Source organism: Bubalus kerabau, chromosome 15, assembly GCF_029407905.1.
Source record: "Bubalus kerabau isolate K-KA32 ecotype Philippines breed swamp buffalo chromosome 15, PCC_UOA_SB_1v2, whole genome shotgun sequence".
In the NCBI taxonomy this organism is placed as follows: domain Eukaryota; kingdom Metazoa; phylum Chordata; class Mammalia; order Artiodactyla; family Bovidae; genus Bubalus; species Bubalus kerabau.
Window position 1 is genome coordinate 53,439,059 of NC_073638.1, and position 22,492 is coordinate 53,461,550.

Here is a 22,492-nt window from a genome sequence, read left to right on the forward strand (position 1 = left end):
AGAAAGTCAGAGTGGACAGACACCACCCTCCACCCCAACCCAGGGTCTAGTCTTGGCTCTGCTCTGGACTTACTGTGTTACTGGGGTAGGTCCCTGTTCCCTAGAGTCTCTATCCATCAAAGGGACAACTGACCTTGCTCTGGTTACTCCCCCCACCCCTAGCTCTCACCCAGATTCCAGTTTAGATTAGAGCCGGAAAGAGAGATCTTGAGGTCCATGCCTCTTCCCCTTTACAGATGGGGAAACTGAGGCCATGGAAGGACCTGACCCCTGCCCTGCCTTTGCTCTTCTTGGCTTTCCTGGACCTATGGACCCTCCTCCCTGCCCCCAGCATGGCCTGTACCAACTCCCCACCCCCACTCCTGGGCCCCAGTGGTCAAATTCCAGGGCTCCATTGCCATAGCAACACCCAGCTCACAGGGCCCCTCCTCTTGGGGGTTCTCTGCTAGTCCAGGGAGGAGACAGAGAGGGCCTCTCGCCCCTGGGAGGTGGAGGGGTTGGCGGTGGGGTGGGGGGAGGTCAGACCCAGCTGGCTCTCGTTTGTTTTCCAAAGGAGAAAATGGAAAAGGCACAAAGTGTTGCAGTAAAGGTTTCTCAGTTATCCCAGAGACAGTGGGAGGGACAGAGGTGGTGTCCTGGGCTGGGGACAAGAGAGACACCCAGGAAGCCCCTCCCAACCTTGCTCCTGGAAAATAACCCCATAGCAAGGTCTGAGACCAGAGGATTTAGGATGGGAGATGGACAATCCTTCCCAAGGTCACCACTGTCCAATACTAAGGCCACTCAGGGACTGAGGGACCCAGCCCAGCTTGGCCTTTCCCCTGCACAGACCTGCCCATAGTACAAGGAGCTGCCAGGGGACCCTTGTAAGGGAGCTGCTTGGTTCTGGGGCCGCAAGAAAGGGCTGCCAAGGGCTGCCTGCCCTGGAAGAGGGGCGGTCAAGATTACCTCTGAGATGACCTGCCTTCTAAGCTTCTCTGGTTATTCATAACAGCCAACATTTATTGAGAGCTCTTTGTTCCAGGTCCTATGCCAAGTAAGTCCTTTAAATTCTCTCTTATATAGAGGAAGGAGCTGAGGCACACTTGTGGGCCTCCGAGTGCCCAGGGCAGCCATCAGTGCAGGCTTTTCTCCTTGCATATTCCTATGTATAGTTCATGATGCTGACATGGTGTGCTACGTGTTTCTGGCCTCTTTTGTAAATTTTTATTTATTTATTTTGGCTGCACTGGTCTTCACTGATGTGCACGGACTTCTGGTTGCAGTGAATGGGAGCTACGCCCTAGTTGCGGTGCTTGGGCTTCTCATTGCTGTGGCTGCTTTTGTTGTGGACCATAGCCTGGAGGATGTGCAGACTTCAGTAGTTGCAGCACGCAGGGTCAGTCGTTTGAGCACGGACTTAGTTGTCCTGTGGCATGTGGAATCTTCCTGAGCTCGGAATCAAACCTGTGTCCTCTGCATTAGCAGACAGATTCTTAACCGCTGGACCACCAGGGAAATCCTTGCTTCTTTCATTTAAGATTATACTGAACATTTCTCCATGGCATTTGAAAGAGCTCTGTGGTCAGTCCCCGCCTTGTGAAGAAGGCAGTGTGAGTGTCCTCCTCGTGCTGGGGGCCTGGCCTGCTATCTGAGTTTCTCCATTGGGCCAGAGGGACCCTCTCTCCTGCACTGTGGAATAGGTGTGGATATCCAAACTCCTTGGCTGCCCAGATGCACAAGTCCTGTCTGCTGTGAGACCTTGAGCCAGGCCCTGGACTTCACTGTGCCCACCATCCTTTTGTGTAAAGCAGGAAATAATAGCCCCCCCCCAGGAGGCTGATCTGGAGGCTAAAATAAATACCCATAAGTAGCACATTATGAACCTCTCAAGGGAGATCAAGTCCTGTTTGTATGCCATTGCTCTCTTCCTGTCTTCAGGCACAGTAAGGTTAATCGATTTACCCAAAGACCCACAGCAGTTCAGTGGAAGAGGGGCATTTGCACCCCAGCCCCACAACCTCCTGCTCACAAGAACCTGAGCAAGTTATGGGTCCTCACTGAGCCTCGATCTCCCCACTGAGTTGCTGTGAGGATCTGATGACATTAGGCCCTGCAAGCGTTTTGTAAACTAAAGTGCTGAGTTGGTGTCTCTTATTGTCAGTATCACAATAGTAAGCCCAGAGAAACGCTGAGATTTTAAGGCTGCAACACCAGAGGCCCAAGGAGCTCAGAGAAGGAGCGGGGAGTTGACAGATCTGGGCTGTCAAGACAGCTTCCTAGATGTAATGGTCCTAACTCTGATGCCTTGGGAGAGTGGCTCAGGACCTAGACTTGGCTCAGGCTGACCTTCAGCTATAAATCTTGTTGTGTACTGCAACCACCCCCCACAAACATGTTTTACACACAGACACACACCACACACACAACACATGGTGGGCATTAGGGCTGGTCACCAGTTGCTGACACAGTGCAAAAGGGCTTAGAAGCCATGGCTGCCTCTGGTCAGTCAAGGCAGAGACCACTTTTGTCAGCATGGCCCCAGCCCGGTGACAGCCCCCTTGAGGTAGGGTTGGAGGGATCATTGCGTAGGGTATAGTCACTGTCCCTGAGCATCTCGGCCACCCTTGGTTTGTCTGGTGTGATGGTGGGGTTGGGGTAGGGGGGCGGTGGCACTTCCCTGGTCTCTGGGTTAGGCCAGGGTCAGCGGGGCTCAGGGCTCACTCCAGAGCCAGAGTAACGGATAGAACTTGCTCCTTTCTTGGGAGTGTCCTCTGGGTCCTGGAATAGGGCAGGGGCATAAGAGGTAGGGGCCATGAGGCCTCCCAGCTGGTTGGGTCCCTTTGGATAAGCTGTGGTAGTGGAGCCCCAAGGGCCTGGTTCCGGCCTCAACTGCCTGCTACCCTGGGGGTCAGGAGACACTTTCCTCTCTGGGCCTCAGTGCCCATACGTAAAATGGGAAGGAATAGTCCCTTCCCTGGCTCCCTCCTTCAAGGGAAGATTGGATGTGGACATTCTAAAGGTGCTGTGCACATTCAGTACACTGATACTTGCTTCATTCATCCACTAATTCACACACATGGAGTTTACTGATCATGGGCTGGCTCTGCTCTAGGCATGGTTTGTGAGCTCAGAAGGGAAGGGAGCACCTCTGCCTTCTTCAGTCAGCATCCACGTCTAGAACAGAGGCCAGATTAGTGGGTTTATAGGAGCTGATAGGGGAGAAGGCAATGGCAACCCACTCCAGTACTCTTGCCTGGAAAATCCCATGGATGGAGGAGCCTGGTAGGCTGCAGTCCATGGGGTTGCTAAGAGTCGGACACGACTGAGCGACTTCACTTCCACTTTTCATTTTCATGCATTGGAGAAGGAAATGGCAACCCACTCCAGTGTTCTTGCCTGGAGAATCCCAGGGACTGGGAAGCCTGGTGGGCTGCCATCTATGGGTTGCACAGAGTCGGACACAACTGAAGCGACTTAGCAGCAGCAGCAGCAGGAGCTAATAGACCCTCAAGTTTCCCTGGGCCTTCATTGGTCTAAGTAGAATTTCTGGCACTGTGGGAAGTGGGGAAGATGAGCTCTTCTGGCTGTGGAGCTTTGAGAGCCCCCAGGATGATGTCTATGGCTCAGGCAAGCCCTGCCCCCCCTCCTCCCTGCCTCCTGGCTCCCCAAGGCTCTGGCCTGAGGCTGGCCTGGCCTTTCCCAGGGTGCCTGGCCCACAGCCTAGTGAGTCATCTTCCGCTCTAGAGGCAGGACACCCATCCCACCCCGACAACACACACAAATGGAGGCTTCCCCCCACAACTGTGCCTGGGTTCGAGGGAAGGAGGGAGGGAACAGGATGGGCTGGAAACAGGCACTGGCTAACTTCCGTTCCCACGATCCTTCACCCCAGCCTGCCTGCATGCTGGAGAATGGGTGGAGGTGAGGGAAGCGAGCTCTCCTTTGCAGAGCACTTACTCTGCAATAGATGTTCCCCCTCATTTTAAAAAAAGATTTATTTATTTATGGCTGCTCTGGGTCATCTCTGCTGCACACAGGTCTTTTCCAGTTGTGGTGAGCGGGGGCTACTCTCTAGTTGCGGTGTGCAGGCTTCTCGTTGCAGTGACTTCGCTTGTTGCTGAGCGCAGGCTCTAGAGCTGGGGTTAGTTGCTCAGGCTTAGTCGTCCCACGGCATGTGAGATTTCCCCAACTAGGAATGGAACCCGTGTCTCCTGCACTGGGGAGCGGATTCTTTACCACTGAGCCACCAGGGAAGCCCCACCCTCATTTTTGAAGTGAAAAAAACCAAGGCTGAGGGGAAGGGATATTTGCAACAGCTGAAAGATGGTGGTGCGGGGGCCCAGCACGTATGGGCCCGATACTCTGTGCAGTGTTCTGTGCTGAGCAAGGTTTAAACATTTTGAATGAATAATTTTTAGAGCTGGTAGGGAAGGGCTCTGTAAGCTGACCTCATCCACAAGTTCTGAGCCAGGACTGGGCCAGAGCACTGCTGTGAGCAGCAGTGTGCACAGGGTGGGTGGGTGCATTTCCAGGGAGCTAGGGTTGCTAGATTTAGCAGTTCAATGGACATGAGTTTTAGCAAGCTCCGGGAGGTGGGGAAGGACAGGGAAGCCTGGTGTGCTGCAGTCCATGGGGTCGCAAAGAGTTGGACATGACTGAGGGACTTAACAACAACTTTAAGACTTTGGGGTTCCCAGGTGGTGCAGTGGTAAAAAATCCACCTGCCAATAGAGGAGACACAAGAAACGGGTTTGAGCCCTGGTTCGGGAATATCCCCTGGAGTAGGAAAATGGCAAGCCACTCTGGTATTCTTACCTGGAAAATCCCATGGACAGCAGAGCTTGGCGGGCAGCAGTCCCTGGGGGTCAAGAAGTCGGACATGACTGAGCCTGCACACGCACTTAAGACTTCATCAGACTCCCAATGGTATTCCTGCCTACTGCCCATCCACCCTCCCAGCACACACACACACCCCGCATAAGCACACGCACATGCACACGCATCACCACTCAGATATGGGACCCAGAAAATCTGGGTTTTTGTTTCTCTGCCTGTAAAGTGGTGGTGACAGTCACAACCTCTTGGGCCCTGGAGATGAGTTAATTCAGAGTGTACTAGCTCTTCAGGAGATGTTTTTCACATCTGTTGGGGTCTGTCTATTCTCCTACCTCCTAACCTCCACCTCCTGCTTCCGGCCATTATCCATGGTGTTAAGAAACCCTTCCTTCCCAGGCTGGAGGATCCAGCTGTATCTTCTTCAAATTAAGGCGTGGGGGTGTGGTTGTGGGAGAGCCGTGGAAGAAGAAAGGGAAAAAACCCACATGAAACAAGGCTGAAGTTAAATTCAAACCACATGCACCGCAGCCCCATGCCATGTGGGCCTCTGCTGCCACCCATGGGTGTTTGGAGGAAGTGCAGTTCCTGGAGCTCCAACTTCCTCAGTCAAGCAAGAAGACTGGATCCTGGTACTGAAATCAGGGAGAAAGGTCAAACTGTCCACCCACCATCTCCGGGCATGACCTCACTTATCCTCCTCCCTCAGGGAGCCTGGTGAGTTTAGAGTCCACCTGTACCTTCCCTCCTTCCCCATTTGTTTACAGAGGAAGAAGCTGAATCCCAGAAGGAGGAGCAACTTGACAAGTCAGAGCAAGTCAATCAACAGATATGCATGGTGCACCTGTTGTATGTCAGGGACACAGCTGTAAACATAGAGAGGTCTGGTCTCTGCTTCTATGGACATTATCCAGGGGACAGAATAGAGAACACAGCCCATAACCATCTAATTTAAGGTACTCTAGGCCTGGTCCCGGAGAAGGCAATGGCACCCCACTCCAGTACTTTTGCCTGGAAAATCCCATGGACGGAGGACCCTGATGGGCTACAGTCCATGGGGTCGCGAAGACTCAGACACGACTGAGCGACTTCACTTTCAACTTTTCATTTTCATGCATTGGAGAAGGAAATGGCAACCCACTCCAGTGTTCTTGCCTGGAGAATCCCAGGAATGGCAGAGCCGGGTGGGCTGCCATCTATGGGGTCACACAGTCGGACACGACTGACGTGACTTAGCAGCAGCAGCAGGCCTGCTCATTTATGTTTTCTGTGACCCTGGTGAAGTCACACAACTCCTCTGACATGCTGATTATGTGGCATCAGACCCTAGCTTTGCTAAATCCCAGCCAGTTTTGCCACATCCAACTTCATAACCTCAGACAAGTTGCTTCACTTCTCCTCACCTTTGTTTCCTCACCCGTAAGATGGCAAGTTCTTTACCTCTGAGCCACCAGAGAAGCCCGTAAAATGGCAGTAATAGTGATATGTAACTCAGAATTGGTGTGAGGATTACATGAAATAATACATAAGAAACAGTGCCTTACTGGACATGACTTGGAAGTAAAAGTCCCCACCAACGGTATACGGAGTGCATGTCATTCCCTGAGATGAGGGGTCAGGAGTACAGTGGGTGGGGTGTCCCTTCTGGGCTGAAAGGTGGGCAGCGTGGTTGAGCCGCCAGAAGCTGGGCCTGAGTCCCAGCATAGAGAGTGAGAGCTGCCCCCTCAATCCTTTCAGCCATCAGAGGTGGTTTCTGGAAGGGTGGGTAGATTTTCTAGTGCTACAGAGGTTGGGGTCCCAGATGGACCCCTCTGGACCAACAGTAAAATCTGGGTCTGTGCAGAAATCATCCTCTTACTTCATGGCCTCCCATCAGGACATTAAGGACTCTGGGATCTTATCCCAGCTCCGCCACTTACTGACTCCATAACTATGGCTTCTTCACTTCTCTGGGCCTGCTTTCTCAGCTAGGTGGCTCTTACTCGGAATCTTTTGGGCAATCACAGTCAAGTAGTAGCTGGGCTGGACTCACCTTGAAGTCATGCTCATTCACAAATCTGGCAGTTTCTGCTGGTATTTGAGTAGGACCTCATCGGGCTGTCAGCTGGGGTAGCCTGCACATGGCCTCTGCATGTGACCTGGGCTTCCTTACAACGTGGTGCTGGGCTGTAAGAATGGGCTTGACTCGAGAGCAAGGTAGAAGAGCATGGCATGGGTATGGCCTAGCTTTGTTTTTGCCTTTTTTTAAGATTCTTTTTTAATGAGCATTTTTTAAAAGTCTTTATTGAATTTGTTTCAGTATTTCTGTTTTATGTTTTGGTTTTTTGGCTATGAGGCATATGTGGGGTCTTAGTTCCCTGACCAGGGATTGAACTGGCATTCCCTGCATTGGAAGGCAACGTCTTACTCACTGGACCACCTCGCTTTGGATGTCACATAGTATCCCTTCTGCTGGACTCTATTGGTTGGGGCAGTCACAAAGGTCCACCCAGTTTCAAGGGTAGGGAACATAAACCTCATCACTCTGTAGGAAGAGTGTCAGTACCATACTATAAGAAGACCATGTGTCATGGAAGATACTGTGATAGCTATCTGAAAAATGCAAGCTGCCACACTCCCCTGGACTGCTTATGAGGATAAAATGAGACAGTGATGTAAAGTACCTCTCCTTGGCACATGGTGAATGCTCAGCTATAGCTGTTTTTGGTTTTTACTGATGTAGCCCCTTCACTTTCCACCTCTGCCAAGAACCACAGGGATCCCCACGCACAGAGGTGCTGTGCAGTCGCGTGGCCACAGAAGACCGCTGACAGGGACGCACAGACACGTGCATGAGCCTGCAGCTGAAACACGTATTGTCTCTCATAATCCCACCTCCAAGTGCGCACTGTCTGACCTGAGTGGGGCAGTGACCCTGTGGCAGGAAGGACCTGAGGCTCCTTAGGCCCTTGATCTCTCCCCTTCCTGTTCTCAAAGCACATTCCCCAGAATTCTGGGGCCCATCCAGAGCAGCCAGTCCCGAGGGAGTCCTGTGGCTTGGAGACTGCCCTTGCAGCTGCCTGAGGCCTGGGAACTCGGTGGAGCCTTGAGAGGCCCCTCCTCCCAGAAGGGAGGGTTTGTAAGGGACAGGCTGTGACGTGGGAAGGGATGGATGATGGGAGGAAGAGGGAAGGGGTCTCAAACAGGAACAGATGGAGAGACCGAGGCCCCAAGAGGGGAAAGAGTCTTGCTCAAGGTCATATCACCTGGTCGAACCAGGATTTGAGCCCAAACTGTCTGGCTCCACAGTTTGCAGTCCTAATTGCTATGCCCAGAAATCCCTCTTTTGGAACTTTCATTGATGAACCTGAGGACCTGAGAAGGGCAGCAGCCATCAGCGAAATGGATAGCCCATTAGGTTGGGAACATCCAGTACTAACTCCATGCCCGTGGACACTGGTGGGGTCAGGAACGCAGACAGCCCATCTGGGCCATTAGCCAGGGCTCAGTTCCCAGGGAAGAGGCGCCTCCGTGATCCCAGCATTGCCTGTGGATGGACAGCATTTTGTTTTCTATCAATTCCGACCTGGGTCAGGAGAATGTGTCATTGTCTCAGTACAGATGAGGCTGCAGAAAGGCAATTCAGGCAACTAGGGCACCAGGGAGGCAGGTGAGCCCCAGGGGAAGTGGAGGGGGCTCTTCCCAGGGGAGGTGGTGGTTTAAGAGCACGGGCCCTGAAAGCAGCCACCCGAGCTCCACTGCTTACTGTGTAGGTGACTTCCCTGAGTCTCAGGTCCCCTGTTTGTAAACTGCAGGGATAACAGTATCGAAACCCTTTGTGTAGGACTGCCGTGGGGATCAAAAGAGCCAGGGCTTGGAAAGCAGGGGTGGGGTGCTTGGCACCTGAAAAGTGTTTAAATAGCATTAGTGATGGTTAAGAGTGGTGGTTAAGATTCTAAGATTTTGGAGTTCCCAGTGTTCTGATTTGAGCAGCTCTGGGGCCCAGACATTCTGCTGGTAAATACTTATGTATCTGTGCTCATGTGAAAGGCTGGAGACCCCTCCTGGCCTGCGAGAGCCTGATGGGACCCACCACCCCTGAACCTGCATTGTACTTGTCATTTTTGTTTTCAAGTTCCTATCTTCCCACACAGACTGTGGTGCCCAACAGGGCACAGACTTTTTTCTTACCTCTGGGTCTTCACCCAGCACTATGCTTGGTACCTGGAAGGTACTCAATAAATATTTGTTAAACTGTCAACAAATGAATAAAATAAAAACTCAGTTAACTTCTCATCTATTGGATCATGTGTCTATGTGTCCATTTGTGCTCATTTATTGATTCATCCTTCTGTTCTTCCACCCATTTATTTATTCATCCATCATCAATCCATCCTGTTATTTTTTCAGCCATTACTCATTAGCCATCCATTTGTCCATCCGTATGTCCTTTTTCATCACTGGTCCCCCAGTTGGCCCAGCTCACATGGCCCTAAGTGGGCTAGAGGTCCGGCAGGTGATTTTGGTGGGGCTCGGGGTGGGAGTGTGTCCAGAGGCAGGCTGGCGAGTTGTTAGACTTCCCTCAGAGCTGGGGAAGCAGTCACAGACTAGGTCAGGGTCGGGAGGATTGGTGTCGCCCAGGGCTGGCAGGGGTGCCCAGCTGGCCTCCTGGAGTGAGGCGGTGCCCTCGTGGATCAGAGCCCTTTCCTACCACTGGAGAGGGTGGTGTATGGGGTGTGGTGGGGTTTAGGGCATGAAGAGGGGGGCTAGATGGGCCTAGTCCAACTACCTGAACAATTAAAAACTATTCTGAGCCAGATTCACTTGAAACAACTGCAGATACCCAAAAGGAAAAGAAATCTGTGCCTGAAATGGGAGCTCAGAGGAGCTCCAACAGAATCCAAGCTGCCCAGGGGTGTCTTCAGCCTCCACCCCAGCTGACTGGACTCTGAGGAGCTCTGATACCTGTGCTGTTATCGGGGAGATGCCTGGACACCCTGATGCAGCAGCTCTGCACTCCTGTTCTTTCTCTCAGCGTCCCTCATCTCCCCACCCCCACTAGCCCCTGTGTTGCCACGGCAATGGGCTTGGATCTAATTAGCCGTCTTTAATGAAGCAGCCACAGCACACAGTGCCGTCAGCACCAGGCCTCACCCCACTCTCCAGGGCGGGGGCCTCTGGTGAACTCTGCCTTCTGGGCACCCACTTGCCTCTGGATCTCTTGACCTTGGGACCTGCCTGGCTCCTCCAGGAAGCCCTCCCTGAATACCCCTCACCCCCATTTCTTGAGGCATGAGTGATTCCCTCTGCTGAGCCCTGTGTGTTGTCTGGGAGCTCCTGGGTGCCAGCCAGAATGGATATATCTCTGCAGGGCCTGGTCCTGCTGGAGGGAATGAGTGCAACTCACTAACAAGCCCCAGCTCTACACTGCCTCGCAGCCACTTAGAGGAAATAAGGCCCAGGTCATATAGCTGGAGAGGGTCAAATAGGGGAGGAGGTGTTCAGAGAGAAAGCCAAATGTGGAGTTAAGTAGCTACAGTGATCAAGCAATGGGCCTGGGGTGAGGCCTTCGGACCACTGGCCCTTTTACTCATGTGGGATTACCTTTGGGACCTGGCTATTTGGACTGGTGTCCATCCTCCTTGCTCAAACCATCACTCAGTTAACTGGTCTGGCTGTTCCCAACCTTCCCTGCAATGTTATGAGCCCAAGAGGAGGAGGAAGAGGAGCAGGCCCTGCCCCTAGGGAAGTCCACAGTCCATCTCACTCAGAAGGTGACAAGTGGGGAGTCTCACTGGTCCCAAACCAGATGCAGAAGAAGGCTTGGGCTCTCCTGGAGCACCCCTGCTTCTGCCTCCTTGGGTGGTGTCAGGGAGGCTGAGAACGCGCATTTCTCACAGGGCCTCAGGAGTTGCACTGCTGCTGCTGCTGCTGCTAAGTCGCTTCAGTCGTGTCCGACTCTGTGCAACCCCATAGACGGCAGCCCACCAGGCTCCTCTGTCCCTGGGATTCTCCAGGCAAGAACACTGGAGTGGGTTGCCATTTCCTTCTCCAATGCATGAAAGTGAAAAGTGAAAGTGAAGTCGCTCAGTCGTGCCCGACTCTTAGCTACCCCATGGACTGGAGCCTACCAGGCTCCTCCGTCCATGGGATTTTCCAGGCAGGAGTACTGGAGTGGGGTGCCAGTGCCTTCTCCAGGAGTTGCACAGGGACGCACTTTGAGAACCACTGCTAGAGAGGGACCAGGATGGGAGTTCATGCAGAGCACCCACTCTTGCCTGCGTTCGTTCTTTCACTCAGCAGACTGGCTCAAGAGTTGCTTAGGGTGGGGCTCTCATGAGACCCAGGAGAGACAGATGGGTTCATCAGTGGTTCTCTCACTATGCAGGGCAGACTTAGCGAGCACCCATCAGGTGTCAGGCTCGGCCACCTGGTGCAGCCTCTGGGAGCACCCCCACCTCTGGGTAGTTAGTGCTCACTGCTCTGGGACCCCTGCCAGGCTCAGGTCACCCCGGTCTTCTCTTGCTACTTTCTTGGAATTCCCTATGCCTGTTTTCATTGTTGGCTACATTTACATTGTTGGGAGTTAAAATTTTAGTGTTGGATATCTGGGGACTCTGAAGATGCTGCTAGAAGATGCTGCTACTGGCCAGGGGTGTGGGGTGTGGACTCACCTTAGTTGAGGGCCAAACAGGGGGATGGGGAGGCAGTGGGGCAGAGCAGGATAGGAGGCTGCAAGGGCCAGCAGGAAGGGTTGATTCTGTGCCATGGGGATGCCAGGAAAGTTTCATGAGCTGGGACCTTCGTGGGCTCTTTGCCTCTGGGTGGGGACTGCTTGGTGTGTGGGGAGAAGGGAGAAGGAAGAATTGCTGGAGTTGTTGTTTCATTAGCCAGCATCTATGTGCAGAGGGCTATGGCTTATGAAAGGGTCGTGTGCCCTGCCCTCAAGGAACTTACAGTCTCTTGGGAAGAGAGGAGCATCAGTCTAGCTCAAATGTATAATTTTAATCTGTGATACCTGAGGCTTAAGAAAAACTGAGGCTCTTGAAAGCATAGAGCAGTTGCACCTGACCTAATCAGAGGTTCAGAGACCGCTTCCCTGAGGTGACATTTGCACTATGACTAGTCTTAAAGGAAAAGAAAAAGCACTTGTAGAGACTTCCCTGGTAGTCCAGTGGCTAAGACTCCATGCTCCCCATGCAGGGGACCTGGGTTTGATCCCTAGTCAGTGAACTAGACCTCCCCCATGCTGCAACGAAGAGTTTTCATGCCGCAACCAAGACCTGGTGCAGCCAAATAAATAAGTTTTAAAAAAGAAAAGCACTTGTAGGCGAGAAAAGAGACATGGGCCAGGGCCCTGGGGTAGGAGAGAGCCTGGTTTGTTTCTCGCAGTTAAGACGGAAGTGGCAAGGGAAGGGGCTCTCAAGCATGGGGGAGCTGTGGGGACTGGGACTGGCTTGGTTGATGGGGTCAGGAGTTCTCCACTGTGCAGGAAACCCAGAGGGAAGCAGGTTTGGGGAGGGAATACGTTAGGAGTGTGGTGAGCGTGGGAGCCTTCAGTATACTAGGGAATTATGAGTTCCCCAGGCAGCTGCAGGGCACATCAGAGCCCCATGGTGAGGTAGAAACTGGTACAAAACCAAGCTCACGTGTACCCCTCATGATTAAATCAGTCTGAAATAGGTTTGGGCACCACCTGGGATTTAGGGAACAGTTTCTGAGGATCCCACCAGGAGGCTTCCTGGAGGACAGTCTGGTGGTGGTGGGGGCTGTGCCTATAAATGCCTGAGCCCCCTACCCGTGGGGGTAGTGGGATGGGGTAGAGAGGAATAGGACTCAAAGCCTCTTGGACTGTCTCAAGCACAGGACACAGATCTACTGGGTGGAGCAGGTGTTGGAGTGACTCAGGGTATGCGGTTCCCTGGTAGTCCCCTCCACGGTCCAAGTGCTGTGTCCCTGGATGGAGGACAGGAGCAGTTTGCAGGGATGTGTATGTGTGCACATCCCTAAATTTGTGTGCCTATTTGTGCCTGGTTATAGTTGCATGAACACGGAAGCACGTGTGGCTGCCTGCAGCACTGGGTCGGTTTCACGTGTGTCAGGGTTCAGGTCTGTATGGGATTATGTTGTGTGTGTCCTTGGCTCTGACCCACGCGTGTATACTAGTCGAGGACCGAGGGCAGGCATCCATGTATGTGGGCTGGTTCTATGTGGGCATTTGCATGCCCCTGCGTGTGCCTCCGTGCGTACAGGTGTGGGAAAAAAGTGTACTCGCCTTTGTCCACGGGCGTGCGCGGACTTGTGTCCACAGAGAGAGATAGATCTGCGACCGGAGGCCGCCGTGTGGCAAAGCTGCGGGGGCGAGGCGGGGCGCCCTTGGCGGGTTGGGAGAGAGGGGCTCGAGTGGAGGAGGCGGGGTGGCCCGGGGGCGGGGGACTCCCTCCTCCCCTCCGCGCTGCCGGCGGCGCCGCGCTGGGCTCGCAGGGCGCACTCGCCCAGCGGAGGAGGCTACAGCGGCGCCGCGGGCCCGGCCGCCGCCATCAGATCGCCGCTGGAACTGATACCGTGCGACCGCCGCCGCGGCCCCGCTGAGCCCCGCGGAGGGAGCTTCGGTGGGAGGGAGGGGGCCCGTCGACTCCCGGCGCCCCCGCCCCGGCGGCGGCGGCGGCGGCGGCGGCTGGCCGGCCGCATGCTACAGATGGTGAAGACCCTGGCCCAGTTCACCATCGCGCTGGAAGACATGCGCGATCTGGGCCCAGCCGCCGCCTCCGGGGAGCCCGCCGTGGGGAGCAACAGCGCTGACCCTGAGGAGCCCGGGGAGGCCCAGGTACGGGGAGGGGGAGGGGCATTGAGGGACCTGGGCCAAGGCTTAGGAGTCTGGCGCCCCGGACTGGGGGAGGCACAGGCAGAGATGCTGGGGCCAAGCAGCTGCCTGGCTGTGGGGCTGGGGACTCAGTGATCAGTGATGGTGGCAGGGAGATGGAGGGTGTGTGAGAAGTCCTGGCAGGGGTGATGTGGCTAGCAAGATGCTGAGGTTTGGTGCCACCAGAATGCAAACTGGGGATGGCAGAAGGGCTGGCAAGCTCAGCTGGGTAGCAGGCCTGCACCCTGAGACCCAGCAGTGCTTGGCAGTCCTGTACTGAGCGCCGATACAGGTCAGCCTGGAGGCTGAGGCTGTCACCAGGGTACCCTGGGTCCACAGGCTTTTGCCAGCCTCTGTCTCAGGATGAACGTATGTGCTGGGGGCTAAGGGCGGTCAGTTTTGCTCCCCTCCTTGCCATCCTCTCCCTGGAGTCACTGGGCCTGGGAGGTGTCATGCTGGGGTGGCAGGGATGGTGTCCCCATTCCTGGCTCAGTGTGCGCTGCCCTGCGGGGGAGGGGGAGGCTTCCACCCGCAGTCTCTGTGCTTTGTGTGCCTCTCTGGGCCTGGACTCTGATTGTTCGCTCTCCTGGGCTCCAGTGGGGGCTGTGGTTTTGTCCTCCTCCCTGTGCTGCATTATGTGTTTCTCTAAGGACCTGGATGCATTCTTTCTCTTTGCGGGGTGTCTGGCCTTACGGCTCTCTCTGTACACATGTCTCTGTCTTCATGCCGCATATGTAGGAGTCTCAGGCTTTGGGTCATGATGTCCCAGTTATACTGGTAGGAGAGCCCCCACGCCCCGTCCTCCTGCTGTATCCCTTGGGCCCCACGTCCCCTCCCCCTTCAGTGCTCCGTGTAGTGAAGGTCTGGGATTGGGGCTGCTGAGGGGTGAGAGGCTCTGGGGGAGGCTGGGCCTACAGGGTTGTCCCGCCCAGAACAGGTGTGCCTGCTGATCTGGTTGACAGCTGCACCGCCCGTCCCCTGCTTCCCCTGGCCCCCACTGATACTCACACCCGTGTCTGGGCACGTGTGGAAGGGGCGCTCAATGCAGTGACAGGGAGCTGGCCTTGTTTTCCGTACCTCTACCTGACAGCTGAGTGATGGCCTGCTGTGCTTTTGAGCAGGGAGGAGGCTGGAAAGGCGGCTGTTGCAGCGTCAGCCTCGCTGCATGAGTTACTAACCCCAGCTCTGGGCCATGAGGCCCAGCGCCCGCCCTGCCTCCCTCAGGAGGCCTCCCTGCCCATGACCCTCACTGCTGGGCCTGGGGAAGTGCTAGAGGAGGGGGCTGTGCCACCCAGGGCCGAGTCTGGCCTGATCCTACAGTCGGAGCTGCCTGTCCAGCAGGGAGATGGATGTAGATAAGCAGCCTTGCCGAGACACAGTGAGGATGGTCCTTAAAGACCCAGTGTGGGCAGAGAGCTGCCCTGCTCCTCAGGTCCTCACTTTCCCAGCACTGGGAGGGAGGTGTTATTTGTTCCATTTCATAGAGGAAAATGTAGAAGTCCAGGTGGTTAGGTGACCACCCACGGTCACACAGCTGGGAAGGGCCAGGCTGGGGACCCTGTGGCTTATGGCTGGCTGGGCAGTCTGAGTGAGAACTCCGAGTTCTTGGGCCCTAAGACTCAGCATGAGGTGACTGAAGAGACTCGCTTACCCACTCTGCCAGTCACTGGCTGTGTGACCTCCGACAAGTCAGGCCACTTCTCTGACTTGACTTCCTCACCTCTGTATTGGCGATGATATGTCCTGTCATAGAGCTGTGAGTGTGAGGCTGAAGTGAGGCCACATCTGTGACACACTGAGGTGTTTCCCTGCAGGAGGTTGGGCATCTGGGCCTTTCCTTGGGAGGCCCTTCTGGCCCTTGATGCCCTCCCTCCCAAGCTTTCATCCTCGAGGGGCCTAGGTGGTGCTGCCTCCTACTGGAAGCTGCCCTGGTTTTTTAAGGCCTCAGAAGCGCTAGCATAGGTGGTCTGGCTGTAGCTGGGGGCTCTGAGACAGAATCCAGTGCCTTCTTACCCATCAGAGCACAGCGCTGAGGAGGGGGCAAGCCAGCCTCTTCCCCTCCCCCTAGGGGGTGTCATTCACACCCCCACCCCGAGTTCCTAGCATAGAGGCCTGCTTTTTAAAGTATGCCTTGTGGTAGTACAGACTTGGGGACAGGCCTGACCTCTAAGTCCCTGAGTCAGAGGGAGGGGGGGACCTGCGGTGTCTACGAGCAGAGGGGTGAGCAGTGGCTGAATCAGGCCGACTGGGCAAGCCCAGTGCTTAGGCCACTCAGCAGACACAGACTGGTGCACAGTAGTGATCAGCCCTGCTCCACCGGCTGAGTCCCAACCCTGAGAGGCTCCCGGGGTGGGGACTAGAGGGAGGCCACAGACACAGACACCCACCATGGCATCGTCACACACGAAGAGCATCCACGCTGACTGGCAGGCCTTCATGGCTGGAGCCCAAGCTCCTGCTGAGGCCAAGCTGAGGACTGACTGGGAAGGAGAGTGGTGAGGGGAGAATAAGCCCTAGAGATCTGGGGCCCAGCGGAGTTGGGACTTGGCTTAGGACCACTCCAGGAGCTTGGAGGAGGAGACCTCGAGTGGAGTCCTTGCCTGGGGAGAGAAGCTCTTAGAGCTGTGCCATCTGGGAAGGCTTCCTAGAGGAGGAATGGGCCAGAGGCATAGGAACTGGTGGCAAGGGGAGCTGAGTCCCAGGATGGAAAACAGAGAGGGCATCCCTAAACTGACTTCCAGAAGAACCTTGCCAGAGAACAGGGACTGCCCTGTCAGGGATGTGCACCTTCCCCTGAGGGTATGGGTGCGAGTCTCCATAATGCAGATCATCAGAGCCTCGGAATGGAGATATCGCTGCCTGGATCTCCTTAAAATGGGAAGAATAATCACACATACCTCACAGGATGGTCAGAAGGAGAAAATAGTGCACGACATTTAGAATAGTGCCTGGCGTGGAGTAAGGCTCAGTTAACCTCTTTCACTGAGTGAACCAGGACCCAGCCTTGTCTGAGAGGGGCTGAGCCCTGCCCCTGCCTTGCTGTGTGACATTTAGCACTGCCCTTACCTCTCTGGGCCACCTTTTCTTTATTGTAGCAGGAGGTGACAGTTTTGACTTTCTGGGATGATGTGAAGCCCTGGGTAGGGACTGACCCCACAGTACTCAGCCCAGAGGTGGGGTTTTTGGAGTTGGCAGCTGGAGTAGGGGTAGCCTGGAGGCATTGCCCTTCGCAAATGTGAGAAGCTATTGACTTTCTTGAGTCCTTTTCAGGAGTCCAATGGGGAGCCAAGAAGTAAACAGGAGATCTCCAGAGCTGCCAATAGCCCTGGAGAGGGGAGCAGAGGGATGAGAGTTGAGGAGCGCGGTCTGGGGAGGCAGGCTGGGAGTTGCAGGGAGAGGTATTGTCTGCAGGGGGAGCACGCGAGCACAGACCTGGAGAGTGGAGGTCCAAGGTGCTTTGGGGAGGACAGACCTTGAAGACCTAGGAGAGGGCTGGGCCCCTGTGACTGCAGGTGGCGCGTGTGAAAGGAACAAGGCACTGCTCACCCTCTGCCTTCTGTCCCCCCAGGATATGCGGAAACACGTGACCATGACCCTGCTGGACACAGAGCAGTCGTATGTGGAGTCACTGCGCACTCTGATGCAGGTGAGACCTGGGGTGGCCTGGGTCCCTGAACGCAGCTGTTCTGAGTCTGGGTAGCTGTTGGACATGTGGGAACACCAGGGTCCGAGGTTAGAGAGGAATGACCGTGGGGCACACCACCCGTCCGCAGAGGACGCTCCCTCCAGGGCAGGAGTGAATGCAGAGGGGCCATAAGGAGGCCAGACTGGGGCACCAGTGGCAGACGCTCCCTCCTCCTGCTGACCTCCTACCTCTCCTGGCAGTGCTGGGTCTGAGCTTAGGTCTGTGAACCCCCTCTGGTCCCACCCCGCCCCCACCCCACCTTCACTTCATTCACTGACTGGAAAAATGTTGGTTGAATGGAATTAAATGTTAGCATGCGCTATGTGTCAGGCCCTGTTCCAGGTGCAGGAAACACCAGGACAAATAAGAGACAAGCCTATGCTGCAGGAATTGACAGTCCTGCTAGGGACATAGTTGAGTATATGGGCTCTTAAGGCATCAGGTTGGGGTGGGGGGCACTTGGGAGGTAAAGGGTCAAGGAATTTTCCCTGGAGGACTTGCTGGTTTCCTTCTGCCCTGTCTTCTCAGTAGCAGGAACAGCTCGTGCAAGGTGGAGTAAGGAGAGACCTGGCCCTTTCAGGAGTCCATGTGGCCAGCACAGAGCACAGGGGTCAGTCCTGTGGTGATGCTGAGGGAGCCAGCAGAGCTCATGTGGGAGGGACCTTCAGTAGCAGGAGGAGAATTTGGACTCTACCAAGGGTCCTAAGAACTACTGAAAGGCTTTGAGCAGGGGCAGTGTGTAGTCTGACTCACACTTTATAAAATCTATCTGACTGCTGGGAGGAGGGTGCAGAAGAGGAGGCCAGGGCCACTGAGGCCAGGCAAGGGAGAAGAGGCCACCACCCGGGGGGAGACTGCAGAGAGGGGAGTTGGGGACAGATATTTAGGAAGTGGACCAATCAGGCCAGACATGGTAACTGGTTGGGCATTGGGCAAGATGGGGAAGCCCAAGTCATGGTGCCTGGGCTCTGGCCTAGGTGACTAAGGCACTAAAGGAGGCCTCTGTGAAAAAGCAGGGGTGAGATGGCAAGTTGAGGTTCAGACATGGGGGTCTGGAAAGCCCAGGGTCTGGAGCCCAGGATAGAGAGCGTGGGTCTGAGCTAAAGTGGGACCTGGTGGTCATAACTGGGGACAGGTTTTCTCAAACCACCTAGGCAGAGCAAGAGCGAAGGGTGGAAGGGGGAGGCTGGGGAAACATCCCAAGGATTCACTCATTCACTCCACAAACCCACCATGAAGCAGGCAGTGTTCTGCGGAGGGTTCAGCAGTGAATGTGAGTGATGAGGTCCTGTCTCCCAGAGCTCACAGTCTGTGGCAGAGACTGGCAATAACCAGACAGGCTATGCGTGAGGACACATGGTGATGTAAAAGTGCACGGAGAGTATTCTTAAAACAGGATATTGTTCAGCCAAAAAGGAAATTCTGACACATGCTACAACAAGTTCTTGGACATTATGCTAGTGAACTAAGCAGGTCACAAAAGGACAAATACTGAATGATTCCACTTATATGGGGTACCTGGAATGGCCAAGCAAATTCATAAAGACAGAAAGTAGAATGGGGCTGCCGGTGGCTGGGAAGGGGGACATGGGGAGTTGGTATTTAGTGGGTGCAGAGTTTCAGCCAGGGAAGATGAAAAAAAGTTCCAGAGATGAATGGTGGTGATGGTCCATAACATGAATGTACTTTAATGTGGGTATACTGAACCAGTCACTTAAAAATGATTAAAATGGCAAATTTTATGCAAATTATATATATATATATATATATATATATAGCATAAAATACATCATATATATATATATATACATCATATATATATATACATACATATATATATATATATACATCATATATATATATATATATATATATATATATATATAGCACAAAAATACATCATTTATATGTGTGTGTGTGTGTGTGTATTTTTTAAGATGCATAGAGTGGTGAGAACACGGAATGGGGGTCTGCCCTAGTGTTGGGGTCAGGGTATGGGGTGTTTAGCTGAGACCTGACGGGTAGGTAGGATTTAAGCAAGGGTAGAGCTTGGAGGGACTTGTTTTAGGTTGAGGACACGGCAGGAACAGGGCTGGGCGGCTGGAGGAAGCCTAGAACAACTAGGAATAGGGAGGTGGCCAGTGTGGCTGCTGGGCAAGGAGCTGACCTTTACTGTGAGCCCAAGGAAGTCACAGGAGGGCCACACCGGAATTCCATTTTTACGAGGTGTCCCTGGCTGCCAGGCAGGAATGGATGTGCAGGGGTCTTGGGGGGTCCTTGGTTGTCCCCCAAGTGGGAGTCAAAGGCGTCGGAATCAGTCCAGGGGTTTAGTCACTTGCTCCCTTCTGGGTGATGCCTAGTCTAATAATCTCGCTCTTCTGAGCCTCTGCGTTTTTGTCCTGTAAATATAACTAATCATGTCCTCCTCTCAGTGTGAAGATTGAAAGGTGATGGGGTGGGCATGCCCCTCTGCCTCTGAATCTCCGGGCTACCGGGCTGCACATGTGGAGGCTTGCAGGGCCTGCAAGTGGAAGAGCTAAGGGGGGACGGTGCTGAGGACACCGGCTGAGAGTGTGTAGAGGGGAAGGGCGCGAGCAGGAAAGACAGTGTCAGCTGAGACCAGCTCGCTTGACGCAGCCCTGCTGTGTCGAGGACTGAGGTCCCACCCAGGGGTCCAGAGCACAGCTCTGGAGCCATGCCGCTGGTGCTGAAACTTGGCACTACCTCCTCACCAGCCATGTGATCTGGAGCAAGTTATAGATCCAGTCTCTGCCTCTGTTTCCTCGTCTGTTGAGTGGGAACGATAATAAGACCTGTGTCAGGTGCAGAATACGAGATGCATTTTAACATACTGCCTGGCAATTCTGCCTGCATGCATGCATGCGCATTTGTGTGTGTATCTATAAAATCACCTTTAATCCTTGTATTAACCTTGTGAGGCAGATATTATCATAATGCTCTTCCTCATCTGAGGAAATGAAGGCTTAAGGAGGAAGAAACCTGCCCAGAGTCATCTATCTATTAAATGATATCCTAGTCTGTTTGGGGTGCTATAGTAAAAATTCCATTGATAGAGTGACCTAAACAAATAGAAATTTACTTCGCATAGTTTTGGAGGTGGGGAAATGCAAGATCAAAGTGCTGGCAGATTAAGTGCAGATGAGGACCAGCTTCCTGGTCTGTAGACAGCTGTCTTTTCACTGTGTCTTCCATGGTGGAAGGGCTGAGGGAGCTCTCTTTCAAAGGGCACAAATCCCATTTGTGAGAGCTCCACCCTCATGACCTGCTCACCTGCCAAAGGCCCCACCCCGAAATACCACCACATCGGGGCTTATGTTTCAACATATGACTTCTGGAGGGACCATAGCAAGCAGTAATACTAAGAGCTAACATTTATTGGGTGCTTAATATGTGTGCTTTTTATAAGTTAATTCATATAAACCTCACTATAGACCCCTATTTTACAGATGATGAAACTGCTCACAGAGAGGTAAAGCAACTGGTTCAGGTTCACAGTGGGAACGAGTGCCATAGCCCGGGTTGAATCCCTGTCAGTCTCACTCTAGGGTGGAGACTGGACTCTACAGCCCTGGTGATCCCTCGCAGTGACCGCTGCCACTCAAGTTGATTTGTATTATTCCTGAGGGCCAGGAGTTCACAATGAAGGAAGAAGTTAAATGCCAAGGTTAACAGCCAGAAAGAGGTGGGATTTGAACCCAGCTCCTAAGGGTGCACCCTTTCCTCAGTGTCACCGTCACCCTTTGAGTCTTTCTTCAACCTGCAGATCCCCAGCTAACAGCACTGCTTTCCCTGACCGACCGCTCTGTCTCATTTCCCACTGCACTTACTACCTTCTAATGCACTGTAATAATTTTGTCACTTAGGGTGCTGTTGTCTCCCTCCGACCACTAAATTGTCAGATGTACAAGCACAGGGACTTTTGTCTGCCCGCAGATGCAGCTCGTGCTTAGAAAGCAGGACGCACAGTAGTTGCTCAGCAAGTGTGTGGTGGGTGAGTGCAGGTGTCGGCTCCTAACAGGTTCTGCATCGAGGTCCCTGTCGCTGTTTATTCTTTCCTCCAACTGGTGTGCAGGCTTCTGTGTGAGGCGCTAGGACCTAGAAGTGAGCGGTGTAACTCCCACTCCTCGGGCAACAGACCCTGGCAGAGATCCTGCCGGGGCTCAGACTAGCCTGGGAGCTGTGAGAGAAAGGCTGCGTGTGTCGTCACCCCCGCCCCCTCCGCCTTTCCGGAATCTCAGACCAGGCGAGAGGATTCCGTTGAGCTTTACTTTCTCAAACTTGTTTTAGAACAAGCTATTTTTTTTTTTATGTTTGATGTAAATTTGATTGCAGCATTCCATATACTTTTTCCAACAGCCTAGTTTCTTTGGCTTGTAGTTACAGTTTAGGCCAGTAGAGGGCGACATCTACATGAGCCACTAACCACTGAGCAGGGCTATTCAAGCTCAGGAAATACCTCTGAATGCGGATTTGAAGTGAAAAATGGGAGTTTTAGTCACTAATTGACCAGAAGATCTGAAAACAGTGTTTCGGGTATTGTCAAATAAGCCTTCAATAACTTTCCATATACCTCGTACCTCTCTCTACTTTATTTAACCCACAGCAATTATGGTCTTTTAATTTACCACAGGATTTCTGCATGTAATTGATTCTAAGACACATTCTTCACATTTTACCATCTCTGAAATCCAGGTTCATCCCATAGTTGATGGCCTATAATAATTTAATTGACAGCATTTTTTTTTTTTTTGAGGTAAAGAAGAGTACTGATGCATCTTAGATTCGATGATGTGGTTTTTATTTATTTATATATTTAATTTGTGTATTTCATCTGACTAGATTGTAAGCTCAATCTGGGCAGGGATTTTGGCCTTTCTTGTTCACTGCTGTCTCCCAGTTTCTAGAGTAGTACCTGGCACATAGTAAATGCGCAATAAAATATTTGCTGAATTAGTGTGTGGAGTCTCCAGGAGCCCAGTCTTCTTGCTTTCCTCACTCTAAGCTCTGTTCATTCACACATCCAGCAAATCTTTCCTAACACCCCTCACGGTTGCTGAGTGAGGGTGATGGGGCTAGATCTTTCCATCGCCCTCCTGGAGCTCCCAGGTTAATGAGGGAGATCCTGGAGG

At 53.4% G+C, this 22,492-nt stretch overlaps 1 protein-coding gene and 1 long non-coding RNA gene across 2 annotated transcripts in view; one reads left to right on the forward strand and one right to left on the reverse strand.

The window, feature by feature from the left end:
* The window catches only part of ARHGEF17 (Rho guanine nucleotide exchange factor 17), a 61,230-nt gene that overhangs the window by 21,523 nt on the left and 17,215 nt on the right, over window positions 1-22,492 (forward strand). Inside the window, exon 2 of the mRNA XM_055549021.1 lies at window positions 17,226-17,303. Coding sequence (XP_055404996.1) covers window positions 17,226-17,303 — 78 coding nt within the window. The remainder of the gene's footprint in view (window positions 1-17,225; window positions 17,304-22,492) is intronic.
* LOC129629181 (uncharacterized) lies at window positions 4,065-5,305 on the reverse strand. Its single transcript, XR_008703081.1, has 3 exons — window positions 5,151-5,305; window positions 4,798-4,840; window positions 4,065-4,193 (listed from the first exon to the last, which is right to left on the reverse strand). It is a non-coding gene; the product is annotated as an uncharacterized LOC129629181 (long non-coding RNA).